The sequence below is a fragment of the Necator americanus genome, chromosome I, assembly GCF_031761385.1.
Source record: "Necator americanus strain Aroian chromosome I, whole genome shotgun sequence".
NCBI lineage: Eukaryota > Metazoa > Nematoda > Chromadorea > Rhabditida > Ancylostomatidae > Necator > Necator americanus.
The window spans coordinates 33,386,961-33,400,702 of NC_087371.1; the positions used below are offsets into that span (position 1 = coordinate 33,386,961).

The following is a 13,742-nucleotide window of genomic DNA, read 5'->3' on the forward strand; positions in this document are numbered from 1 at the left end:
GTATTCTTCCCAGAAAACATATATTTTTCCACAGAAGAAGTATATAGAGGAGTGTTCTAAGTTCAACGGGTGTTCACATAAGCGCAACAAAAAAATTTGAGCTATTGATGATAGTAACCAAATACAGACCTACTGAAAAACAGGAACCCATCAAAAAATTCCCTACATTTGAAACTCATGATTATGTATGTGGACAGAAAGAAACAAAAACGGTTTTGTGGTCGCTTGGACCAAATAAAAACAAAAACAAATTCGGTTATTCACATCGTTTCATGACCATTTTGAATAGTTTTGACCAATATGGATTTTGAAAGTTGAGCTACGTTCACAGTACGTTTCAAATCCTTCTTGGAGCGGAGCTGGTGTGAAGAAAAAATAAGAAATTTCAAGAATAGTGCAGTATGTATGTAGATGTGAAGCCGGCACAGACATAATTTGCATGGAATTAGGACTTTGAAGAGATTAAGCCTATTTACCTATTCAAACGGTCAGAAAAGAAGTAAGGGAGAGGTTCCGCGTATGTGAACGTTTTCATCTTACCTTGTTCTTAAGGAAATCCCTATTTTTTCAGTTTGTTAACACGTGACTACGTGCTGAAGTACATCACAAATACAGAAAAATCTCTTGAACACGCCTTCGTTTCTACACAGAAAATTCCAGAAACAAGTTGGTCTTACGAAATTTTTCCTTCCAACCAGCTTTCATTTCATTACAGCTTCAAAATCGTAGAATAAGTGTTCTGAACTCAAAATGGTAACTGGAAGCTGTAGTGAACATAGAATGCTGCGCAATTGCTCCACCATATATGAAACACAGCTGCTTACTCGACCCCGTGTATCCGCTCGGCTTGCAACACAACCGTCCCTTTGTTGAAGCTATTAAGATCATCCGCAATTGTTCGTCAACGAGGAACCGGTTCTTGCTTGATTCCCTTGACGGCTTAGAAAATCGTAGGAGAACAGCATAGTTATCAGTGGAGAGATTTTTCAAGCGTTACACGCTGCGCTACAAGGAGCCTCTTTATAGGAGCGTTTACGTAATCCCTAAACAACGTTGAAGAAACTAGCTCTACGTTAGTCCTGAGAAATTGGACGTATCTAAGCTCAGCTGTTTCGTCATTGGAAAATTCGAAATGAAATGAAAAAGCGAGAGAGAGAGAGAGACAATATCAATGAACGAAATAGCTGTGATTTCCGTAGAAAACATACGGTAGATGCTACTAGCTGCTGTACTACAAGCACAATGGCACATTCTTAAAATAACCCCTAACACAATGATGAGATCTAGTGTACAAGCCGGACAGCTGCAGCGGCCGCAGCAGCAGCGACGGCAGCGCGCCGTCTCGGTTCATTTATAGTTTCTTCGATCACTTGATCGAGAATCACCTGCAATCACATATGTTACTAATTTGATACGATGTTTAAGACAGGAGAAGTAGATTCTTCTTTGAATAGATGGATTTTACCTTTATACCCATCCATGTTTCTTTGCCAATTGGAATGAGCCAATGCGGTTTGATTTGGAATGCAAACCAAGCTGAAAAGGTTTTTTTTTTCCAGATGAACGAATGTATCAGAATTCAAAACGAACAGAACATTTCTATTTCAGTTTCTATTATTATGTTATTACTTTATCTTACTATTTCTATCGCAAGATCCAGAGGTCGGAAGCAGGAAATAGTTGGAGTGAGAAAAAATCCAAAATGCTAAAAATCTCTTCGAGAAAATTTATGTGGAAGTGGTAGTGGACTGATACAAAGGAACGTGAAAAGGTAGGAGAGTCAGCCAGAAGAAATGGACGTGAAACGGACAGAGTCTAAGCCTCAAAGAGTCAGATCCATCGCGAGAGTAATTTCTTTTCGCGTGGACTCTCTTAGGATATTATTCGGTAGCATAGACGGGTCAAAACGATATGAAACCCGATGCAGCAGCATGTAAAATCTTTACAAGAAAGCTGTTAACGGAATCCTTGAGCAAAAAAAGTAAGTACAGGTTTCTTTGTTGTATTCAGCAACTCTTCACTGCTCAGGTAATGTGTATTTGGGACTAGAGCGCTAATTTCTGGAAGTAAATAAGTAGCTTAGTCGGAGCATTGAAACCTAAAGGCATCACCCCACGAATCTGAGGTGGTACAGATTTCAGGTGGAGTACTCGTGTACGGGATAGTAGATTATGGAAAGGGGTGTGACTCCGTCCATTTCTTCCTAATTGCCGTAAAAAATGGCCCGGAAGATGCGGTGCGTGCACAAGGCTGGCGCGCTCCAATCGAACCTCTTGTAGAAAATAGTGCGCCGGAACGCCCGAAGCCGTATCTTCCGGCAATTAGGAAGAAATGGACGGAATCACCTCCCTCTCCATAGTCTCCCATCTTGTATACGAATACTCCACCTGAAATCTGCACCACCTCATATTCGTGGAGTGATGCCTTCAATTTTGTTTTGACCCGACTCACCCAACGTATTTCTCATATAAATTTTTAAATTTTTGCAGGATAATTAATGAAAACATCTTGAGTTAAAAGTGAGGTTCGCATATAGACAATTTGGATGGTGTAAATATTTCGCTGGAATTTCAAATTTGTTTTCTAAAATTAAACCAACAATTTCTTAGCAGCTATTCTTAGAGTATTTGCTGTCGGCGTGAAAGGTGTTGTATTGAGATGACTTTATTGCCGCTGAATGGGGTACTGTGACTCCTATCCGCAGAGCACCACAAGTGCCTGGGAACTTCTTATCTTGTTTTTCACAGTTTTCATTCCTTTTTGTATAATAAAGGAAAAATGAGATTATTCAGTTTTCACAAAATCCTTTCCCAGCTTCCAATTCTATCTGGATCGTTTATTTTGCTATTAGGGTGCCGCCAAGATTTTAGTTTGGAAGGATTGAATTGGTATATCTCTATTGGCATTTTCTGGTGTATTTGAGGATGAATAGTAGTCGTGGTCCCTTTTTTTGTAGTCATAGGCATAGCAAAATCCCAAAATTCGTCGTAGAAGGCCGCCTTCTAAGCACAACTACCCGGAAATTGTGGCAGAAATCCAGTTAGTAGTCTTTGGAGGAATACCCCGGCATTAGAAATTAGAACGAAAGGATTTTCTTCGTATTTTGACTATGATGCCAATCATACATTATTACACAAGAAAGTGGGAGGAGAATCAGATCCGTATGCTTTTAGATGTTAGAGGCACTTCAAGAGCAAATCAAACGGAAAAAGCAATAGAAAAGGACCATGCTGAGACTTCTCGATTCTATTCATGCACTCTTATGAGAGAAGAATGAAGAGACATGAAAAACAAGCCGAAACGGGCTGTGTAGAACTTGTCGCGGCGCTCCTTGGAGAGAGGTCAGCGCACGTTTTCACCGAGGATTACGCGATTTAAATCATGAACAGAGAAAAAAAAAAGATACAACATGATAGTTATACATGGAATGTGCTTGGAAAAAAGGCGAACGCATTGCATGCATTGGGAATGAGTGAGCAGAAAAGAAGTCATCGTCTCGTTTCGCTTGTTTCGCGAAAATTTCATTCACAAACCCCTGAAGAGAGAGAGAGAGAGAGAGAGAGAGAGAAAAAAAAAAGAAAACTTACTGGACATATCTGGTGGAAGTTCCAATACGTACACATATTTTGTTGGCGTATTCTTTTTTATCCAATCGGTTGCACCACCGGTTGCCGTTCCTGTAAAATTGTTGCGGGAAACATCTTTCGAACAGAGAAGAAAAAAAAAAGATGACCTTGATAGGCTGTATTACCACTTCTTGACCCGTTATCCTTCGAAAGTGTAATTTGACGGAAAGAAACTGTTCTGTCTTCTCACCTACCTAACATATCCGCTGCGGTTCCGATACGGTACTTGGTTTCTCGATAAGAGTACACCTTATCAGCGGCTTTTGCTGCAAGACGTTCCTAAATGTCCATTCGTTGCTGTTCATCCGAGATAGATAACGAAATTTTAGCATTGTGAGTGTATCCACAAAAGTAGGAAGACTTACAAGTTCTCTAAAATCTTCCGGATAAGTACGTTTATGATGATTATAGGGGAGAATCCATAGTTGTCCATGAGTATGCATAGAAACCAACGCATGCAATCGTCCGTAGATCTCACGTGACAGTACAAAGTCACGTACTGCTCTGAAAATTTTCCGTTTAGCAGATGATTGGAAGGTTGGAAAGACGTAAATTCTCAAATCAAACACAGATGTCGGCGAAGATTTGCGAAAAAAGAAATTTGAATAAGTTCATAGCTGGACGTTGCTGGACGTTATTGGCATTAAAAAAATGTTTACGAAGCCTTGAAAAAGAAAAAAAGCACTGTTTCGTCTCATGTGCTCAGAAATCTCGGGGGAATTCCCTTCAGCCGAGAGATTTTGGTTTTCCGATTGATTTGCGCTTTGAACCGCATCGTCCCCAGCTGATATAAAACAGGGATTTGACCTGAACTCTGTTCCCTAATCTTCTTATGATAATTATAATTATTATTCATGTTTTATATTATTAATATTTAATGTTCAATGTTATCAATATTATAATAATTATTATTATATTAATAATATTAATCAGAGACAGAAGAACCGTATCGTGTTTGCGTTCTATGTGTTTTCAAGAGTATCGAATGGTTTTTTGTGGGATACTTGTGGATATATTCCGCATAACAAAAACTGGATCAAGGTGAAGATGTTCGTGATGCTGAGGATGCAGGCAAGGAATGGCGACTAATTTTTTGTTATATACGACAATATTCTATGCCGCAATGTTTATGAAAACGAAAGAAAAAAGTGCTTATTTGATGCATAATGTTTCTTTGATGAATTTATTATCACCGTGTGTTGTTCAATCTCTTCATACATTTTGTTTTTTGTATTTTGTAGCGCACCGTAATACTAATACATGCTATAGTTCTGTCAAGGTTCCGCCCGAATTTGATTTATTCTCATCCTCTCCCTTTTTTCTCATCCTTCTCTCATGGCCTAAGTTCTTAAAATTCTCCATCTTGTTTAAATAAGAAAAATACACCTACGTTCGATGAGAAAAGTTATTTTAAAGTTATTTATCGAAATAAAATACGTTCTCTGTATAAACGTAAGTATAATTGGAATGTAATTGTAATTTTTAGATTTAATTGTAATGTAATTTCGGGTCTAAGTACAGAATTTCAAGAATAACTCAGGAAGCCACTATAACAATTCAGATTAGCAGTATGCTGTATTAAACAACTTTAATATCATCCAAGGAGTACTGTATTCTACAATGTCATTACAGTAACTGTGCAGAGTGGATTCACGACACAAGATTGATAGGAATTTCGCCACCTCAGATAACTTAGTAATAATTCGAGACCAACCTCGGAAAAAATGTTTTTAGAGAATTTAGAAAATTGCCATTCACGTATACGCGGCAGTCGAACAACAACAATTTTTGGCAGGCGAAAAAAAGCAGAGAAAAAGGAAAAATGGCCATATGATCCTTGATCTACGAGTTATACGAGCCTTGTGAGCAGAGTTTAAGCGAAAAAATTTTCTTTTCAGATCCTAAAGCTCTTAACAGGTAGCATTGAGCAGAAGTAGCCCCGAGAAAATGTTTAGGAATGTTCTCGATCAAAAAGTTAGGCTAATTATTTTTCGTTGGCAAGACATTCAGGTTTTCGGCCGCTGACGAATCCGGTTTCTTGACTTTTATGGAAGTTTCCAAAAAAAAAAGACCTGTGAACTGTCACAAGGTTCAGCAGAGAAGATTCTTTGTCATCAATAAATAGACCATTCCCATACTTGCAAATGGAAAGAGAAAACAGGTATCCTTCAACGTTTGTAATCGAATCTAGGAGAACAGTGATAATTTGCAACTTTTCGGCGCTTTTTTCGATAAATTCGACAAAAATACGCGTCGAATAGCGAGCGCTTTCAAGCGGTAATCATTCAGTGAGAAGCTCTGATGATGTCTTGATCCTGTTGAGAGAACAATAAGGAAAAACAAAAGAAGCACAAACGTTGAACGATAAATTTTCATGTCATTTGTAGAATTACAGTAGGAATATTGCAAAATAGGCAAATATTTGCTGAGATAGAGCATTACCATACCTCGATTCCGGTTCGCTAAACGGAAAAGGTCCTTGAAATTCGTCTGAACATGGATTATTGAAAGGATAGTTTAGTTGAGAAAATCTGAAAAATTGTTGATTTCATTTTTTTTTCTTTTCACTGCAGAATTTCACTGCATATATTCAATGGGGATTTCTTATCTGTTACAGATAATGACTTACCCTAAATCATAGTTCCTATTCAAATCCACTCCTTCACAACAGATATTCTTCACTAAAGCTGTCCAACCAGAACAATTCGTTGGCGCACGATTTTTACGCCATTGACGAATCTGTAAGCGGTTAAAGTTAATTCTTTGAAGAGGAAGAAAAAAAAAAACAATCTTATCCGCATACACCTAAATCCCTCAATTGTGCTATTGTTATGGCGTTACTCGATTGAAGTCGGCGTTTTTTTTTGTTTTACGATACGCGTCGTACGTCGTTCCGCTTTTCTGCCATGCCATATATAATGAGAGCGAGTTCTCGAGGTTTGTTTTTCCCCCCGCCACAGATACTTCGAAATACGCCACCGACAGTATCGAGATAATCTGTGAGAAAACAGCACACAAAAAGATTTCTCCTTGTTTTGTTGTTGTTCTGTTTGACCAACGGTCATGGTCAAAACTGTAAACTGGAACCGTCGTAGTTGAGTCAACAAACAAACACACGTAGAGGAACGTATGAATGCAACCAACACCGACTCTCATAGAATTAGATAAAATCAAAAGGGAATAGAACAATACGAATACGCCACCTTTATTTATTTATTTACTTGTTTTTATTTTCATTGATATTTTCCATATTTTCCGTGCACGAAATTAATCCTCAACTAATCTAATGATTAAATATTTGTATAAGAAAAAAGTAATTGTTGAGTTTTATTGGTAAAAATCAATCAAAAATGACCCATCGCTGCACTCTAATGATCAGATCAGCTAGAAAATCAATGATAGGTCAACGATCACGAACGGCGGTAGTTGTGTAATTGCACAATACTTATCAACACTGCAAAATAACACAAAATCTAGTAAACGGGGATCGTCTCGAAGATTCCCTACACAAATGTAACGCGGAGAACCCGTTTTAAGCACGAATTGAAGATTAATTTCCTAACTACGCTTTGTTAAGAGATGAAAAGAAAAATGAACGGATGATTCTCAACAACTTACCACAGATTTCTTTGAGGTACGTGAAAATATGAAACCATCTGGATTAAGCACAGGAAAAATGTAAATATCCAATAAGTCGAGATATGAGGTGACCTTTTCATCAACGCCATAGTTATGAACAAGCTGAAATCATCTAAATTTCTTATGATTGTGGTGTAAAGCCTAAACTCTATATGTGTTCTCTTAAATAAGGTGTAAATAGGGAAATGGTCACTACACAATGGAATATTTAAGTAACATAAGCGATAAAGTATTGTATAGCCGTCATCGAGGGGGAGAGGGCTAAAATACTCCACTTCCCAATCACAACATGGTCCAAAACGCAAAAATATACCAGAAAGCTAAAAAGATGAAGTAAAAAAAAGATAATTAGTTCTAAATGAATGGTTATGAGGCATAAAAACAATGATAGCTTCCTTTTAATTTTGGTAGGTTTTTCCTCTTAACTTTACACGGAAACAGGCAGTTATTTTGGCGTAATTTACTGCTCGGTTCTGAACTTGAAATGTAATGAAATCAAAGAAGAAAATTTTTCATAGCATGTATAAAACTAATTGCTAGGGAAACAACGCTAGATAGACGTGGTGCAATGTTTTTTTTCAAGCAGAGTTAGGTTAAAGGCATCACCCCATGAATCTGAGGTGGTGCAGATTTCAGGTGGAGTATTCGTATACAGGATGGGAGACTACGGAGAGGGGGGTGATTCCGTCCATTTCTTCCTGATTGCCGTAAAAAACGGCCCGGAAGATACGGCTTCATTCGTTTTGGCGCACCATTTTGTACAAGAGGTTCGATTGGAGCGCGCCAGTCTTGTGCGGCGCCGCATTTTCCGGGCCGTTTTTTACGGCGATTAGCAGGAAATGGACGTAATCACCTCCCTCTCCGTAGTCTCCCATCCCGTATACGAATACTCCACCTGAAATCTGCACCACCTCAGATTCGTGGGGTGATGCCTTTAAGAAAATCGATTTTCTGGGATCTATCGAGAGAACGATTGCGCGGGAGGGAAAACCGAAGAAAAAAAATGGGGTTTACTTTCATTAACTCGAAAATAAAGCAGAAAGCGCGAGTTTCTGAGATGATACATCCGCGGGGAAGAAAGTTGGCCGGGGCACGAATATGTACCTACCTAGCTATGCATGTAATAATTTTAAAGGATTTCGCTACACAACCTCATCTTTGATTGCACGAGCCATAGCTAATCGATAAATCAGCGATTTACCACACTTAACAGGATAGAGAGAGATTAGAGATCTTCGAATTAAGGAAAAGAAACAGCAACAGGAAACAAGAAAAATTAGGAACTGGTAGGAATATTTCAAAAAAAAACTGTAAAATATGTATCTAAAGTCAAGGCGCAGCACATACCTCTTCGATAAAATAGACTGCAACGTGAAATGCTGGCCATTCACGTGCATGATTACCACCATCAAGCCATACGGCTGGTTTCGTGTAATTTGTACGATGACCAATCTGAAATGTTGCCGATTTAAAGGATTATTGTCACCGTTCTCCGGAGTCTAGCCGAGCCAAATTTATGGGTGAAAGAGAGAAGAAAAATTATTATTTCCTCGGCAAGAAATCTATATGTTTTTCCTGTCAAAAAAAATCTTTCCTTGATTGATCAAAAGAAGAGCTGCTATCGGAAAAAATCCACCAAAACAATCGATTTAGGTGAATGCAAGATCTGTGTAACTCGGAAAAAAAAGTGCGCTTTTGCGGCCACAAAGCACGACGCACTAGGGTTGATTTCACGATTGATCCGCTTGATCAGTGATCATCGCTGTGAGATCAGGAAAAATGATTAATTAGATGAAGAGTAATTAGGGGAGGCGAAGAGAAAAAGTGTAAACTATGTACACCTTCGGAACATATTGTTAGCAAGGTCGCATCACGAAAATGCGCATCGACATGAACCAGTTTTTGCAAGTTTAATCAGAAGGATCCGTCTGCCTTTTAAGCTTTACAACCTTTTCGATACATTTTTTGTTGTTTGGGGAAAGAAACATTACACAAACGATAGATACCGACACATAACGAAGAAAAAAATATCTGGACAACTCCATAAGTAAAAGTTCGGATGTTGGAAGAAGAAAATTCACACGAAACTTCCTCATTTCATATCTTGAGCAAAGTGAAGAACTATGCACTGATTTGCGACGATTCCCGCCTACAATCATTTTACACCAATCACAATCGAGTTGTATTTAGGTCCCATCGTGAACAGCGAACACTGACGAAACCAGGGAATATTGCCTATGAATGTGCATATCAGGCGCATTATATGCACCGGAGGGATCAGTGCACCCGACGAAACAACTCTTTACACTCGCTGAATTCATGGGGCGAAACCTTGTGATGTAGATACGATTAATGCGTAAGGTCGTGATCTACCGGTAAAATTTGAGCGGGAATCCATTTCTCACGGGTTTCAATTCGCCAATCTTAATTGTGTGAAATTTTCCCTCATTGGATAAACCAATACAGCGGATGCTGCTGATGCTTTTTCCTGGAATCTTGGATTCGGAACCACTATCGTCAATTTTTTCTGATAGTTGCAGTGTGAATGACTTTTAGGCAGTGATTCTCATTGGCCGAGACGTGTTCTTGATCGATAGAGTTTCGACAAGGTTCTAGAATGACTCTAATTTCCTTCCAAAATTGAACAAATCTCTTAGCGCTGGCAGATTTTCTGCGGATTTCTCCGTCTTCGTTGACGAAACATAACGTCGAGAGGTTTCCCGTAACTTTTCGCATTGTCTTTAAGATTGAACTTCTAGTATACATTTCAAGTTTTTGTATAATAGTAATTAAAACTGGACACTACGATTTGTTACGAAGCACTTCGACTGGACATACTTTTTGCATTAGGAGCGCACATAAGGATGAAAGCAATAGTTCGCGGTTAGGAACAAATAGAACATTGAAATGTGTAATCTATTTTATAAAGCATAAAGGTTAAAGTCTCTGGCGTTAACCAATCCGCTAGGGATGCGCCACCACGTTCACATCAATTCAGAATCGTTTGAAGTTCGCGAGCGTGTAACTGGCCTATCCAATGACTTGCGAGGGCTAGCCGACGGGTCAGGTCAGTGTTTTATCCTCCCAGACAAGTCTGGTACCAATTTGTCGAAACCGGAGGGATGAAAGGCTTGGTGAGCACTGGTGCGGATTCGATCTCTGGTCCTCTGGTCGATCGTACAGGCAGGGGAATCTCTAACCGACTGTACTACACCCGCCCATGTTGGAGATAATGACAGAGAAAATGAGCCGGTCAATGTAAAATCTTCGCCCACAGATCCGGCGTGGTTCAGTCCTCTATTACTAGGTCTGAACCACACCGGATCGCATTGATTTGGTCGAATAAATCATCCTGATTTGCCGCCCAGGGCCTACTTCTTGATGATAGCGTAACACTCGAAAAAAATCCAAACTACAAATCGCACAAAGCACGAGAATGCTGCGAATCAGTCCTATCCAGAAGCACTTTTAACAATTTCAAGTTTTAACAGAAACAGTAGCTGTTTGAAATAGAGTAATATTTTCACCACAGTTAGGATACGAGTCGACATAGCTTGATGCTTGCGAGTATAAACACCTACGAGGTGTCGCTAGCGATAATAATGCAGGTAACTAGTTTACTTCGTTTGTTTTAGGAGAAGTTTCATTTAAGAGGACTACAACATAGTTTATTATTCCCTCATGATTCTATAGTATAGTCAAAAATAAACAAATAAATAAGTGAGCTACAACAAGAAAGGGAAATACCACTGCTTTCAATAGTTGGCTTCATTCTCTTCGCCCAAATTATGACACGTTTAAGAGACCGCCAATCATGCTGACGGCTACGATGGATTTACCTCGGCAAAGTACGCGGCAGCTTTCACGGATCATTAATGAGAAAAAGAAAAGAAAACTCGGAAGACGAATAGGAATTTGGTGGAAAAAGTTGAGCTAGAGCATGGCTAGAAGAGATCACCAGCAGTGTAAGGAAGAGAATTGTAAAAAAAAGCTTGAATGAATGCACGAATTTAAACGAGCAAGGAAATTTCAGAATATCCAGCGTTCACATACTCGTAATAGCAAGGGCAATCGATCGATCAACAGTCAATCTTTGACTCAACTCACTTTAAGATCAACAAAACATTTCTAGTGATGTGAAGATGATCATTGACGGAAACTTCAGCTGAATTCAATTTCCTCACCCTGCGTAAGTCATACAGAAGCATTCAGCTAGACAAAAACCCGATTACCTTCAAGCCCAACAGGGGACGGTGCTCGCGACTGAAACCGATCAGACGTAAGCTTGTGAGATCCGGATTCATTCTGGCCACACCTCGAATATAGTTCTCGAATTCTGGGAAGTCATTATAACGTGTGAGATCAAAAAAAGGTGTTTTTCCAGCGGACGTCAGCGGGAACCTGCAATATAATTCAATCATTGCGGACGAGGATCATTATTCCCCTCCGAATATCAGGAATCGACAGCAAACGAGAAACCTACGCGACAACAAGTACAGCTAGCAGTCGTCGCATGTCGAGTGATCCATTCGAAGCGTTGGCCTTCGTGGGCGTGCGGCAATGGGCGTGGCGTTCACACGGCGATCATCGAGAACCGTCGACACGACGACGTGTTTTATGTGCCGTTAATCGCACTTAACACATTAGGATCATCGGGATTTTTTTTGGTATTAAGGAGTGGGGCGGGTGTGGTGTAGCGGTTAGATGTTCCGTTTCCTGCACGATCGACAGGAGGTTCGAATCCGCCCTAGTGCTCACCAAGCTGTTCGTCCCTCCGGGGTCGATAAATTGGTACCGGACTAGTCTGGGAAGATAAAAACACTGACGTGACACATCGGCTAGCCCCCGCAAATTATTTTATGGGTCCGTTATCGGTTCGTAAACCTCAAATGATTCTGAATTGAAGTGAACATGGTGGCGCATCCTGAACGGAATGATTAACGCCAGAAACTTTATCGTTTACCCTTTATTAAGAAGGAGTATTGGTATGTTTTTAACGCTAGATCTAACACTATATTTAATATAGTCGTGCACCTAAACAAAAAGAAAAAAAAAGAAGGCACCGAAAAGTCGTACAAAGTCCTAAAAAAACACACAGAAGTGTCGTGGTTCTCTGCAATAACTTGTGCTTTGAACTTTGACGGGATTCGACTTTGAGAAATTGACTTGACCTTTGAGAAAAAAGAAACAAATTTTGTTCTGTCTGCTTCAGATTTTATTTTGAACACGAAGACTAAACTGATAAACACATGGTTTATGACAATAACAGAGAATCTGCATTTTTCCCTTGCTCACCGATAGAAATCATAGCCTCCTCACAACGTGGTTCGTGTAGAAACAATTTTTGCAAGGTTTTTTTCTTGACTTTTATGGCTGTGGACTGAGCAATGGAATGGTTTTGACCCAAATGTGCGAATATCACTTTAGCCGATCTTTGGTGAAATTTCCGCGTGGACATTTAAAAGAAAATATGTTATGTGTTATGCTATGTTTTGCAATAGCACTCAATCATTGCAACAGATATTCGGAGTCACAAGCGCCACACTCTGAACTTTTTCTTTTTCTGGAGCTAGCGTATGTTTTTTCAATGGCAAAGCACAAATCCAAGAGCATGGATCATTGTTGTTCACGTGAAGAGTAGCAAACAATTTCAGAGCACATATGTTAAAGTAGGGCGGGTGTGGCGGAGTCGGTTAGAGGTCCGCTGTAGCCACACGGTCGAGGGGTCGAAACCGCCCTAGTGCAAACCAAGCCCCTCCTCCCTCCGGGGTCGATAAGTTGGTACCAGATTTGTCTGAGAGGATAAAAACACTGACTTGATCATCGGCTTATCCCCACAAGTCATTGTATAGGCCAACACGCGTTTCTCAACTCAACTTCGTTCCTCAAAAATACCTGAACGATTACGAATACTAGTAAAGCGCGTTGTTGGATCCTATGTGGATTGATACACCACTGACTTTGACTTTTATGTATGTAAAATTACGAGAGTAGGGTTTCTGACGTAGCCGATCAGCACTTCGTTCTATCCCGTCTTATGAGCAATGCTAAAGCTGAGAAGACTTTAACTTAGTGATTTTTTTTATTTTTCTCAGTTCATATGCCGCTAGGTGCCTAAGCTCTCTTGATTGGATGAGACCTTACACTTCCTTACAATGTCTCTTACTTCAGGTGTCCAACAAGAAAGAAGGTGAGTAACTGGAGAATTTCTCACATTAGAATAAGGACGATAAACCCTCTGAGTTTCCTTTTCAAAATTTTGCTTAGAAAATCAAGTGAAACAAATTCCAAGACGAATTCTTTTTTCCTTGGTCATTGTGAATACTCAAAATGCCATATTTTTATTACTTATTTGTGTACTTATTTCTTTTTTGTTTTATCTTAAGTGCTAAGTTAATATTTATTTAAAAATTTAGTGAAGATTGCATGGACTTAGAGTCACAGTAATTCACAAAATTGCTTTAATTTTATTTACTT

General features: G+C 39.4%; 1 protein-coding gene across 1 annotated transcript; it reads right to left on the minus strand.

Moving 5' to 3' along the window:
* Window positions 1–1,283: 1,283 nt before the first annotated feature.
* On the minus strand, window positions 1,284–11,780 carry RB195_007654 (uncharacterized protein; the record flags this gene model as incomplete). Its single annotated transcript, XM_064181401.1, has 11 exons — window positions 1,284–1,385; window positions 1,466–1,536; window positions 3,588–3,677; window positions 3,821–3,905; window positions 3,992–4,130; window positions 6,074–6,157; window positions 6,256–6,365; window positions 7,245–7,367; window positions 8,613–8,717; window positions 11,498–11,666; window positions 11,749–11,780. 11 exons carry the CDS (start codon window positions 11,778–11,780, stop codon window positions 1,284–1,286), a joined length of 1,110 nt encoding a protein of 369 aa, XP_064038192.1.
* Between the last annotated feature and the right edge of the window lie 1,962 nt (window positions 11,781–13,742).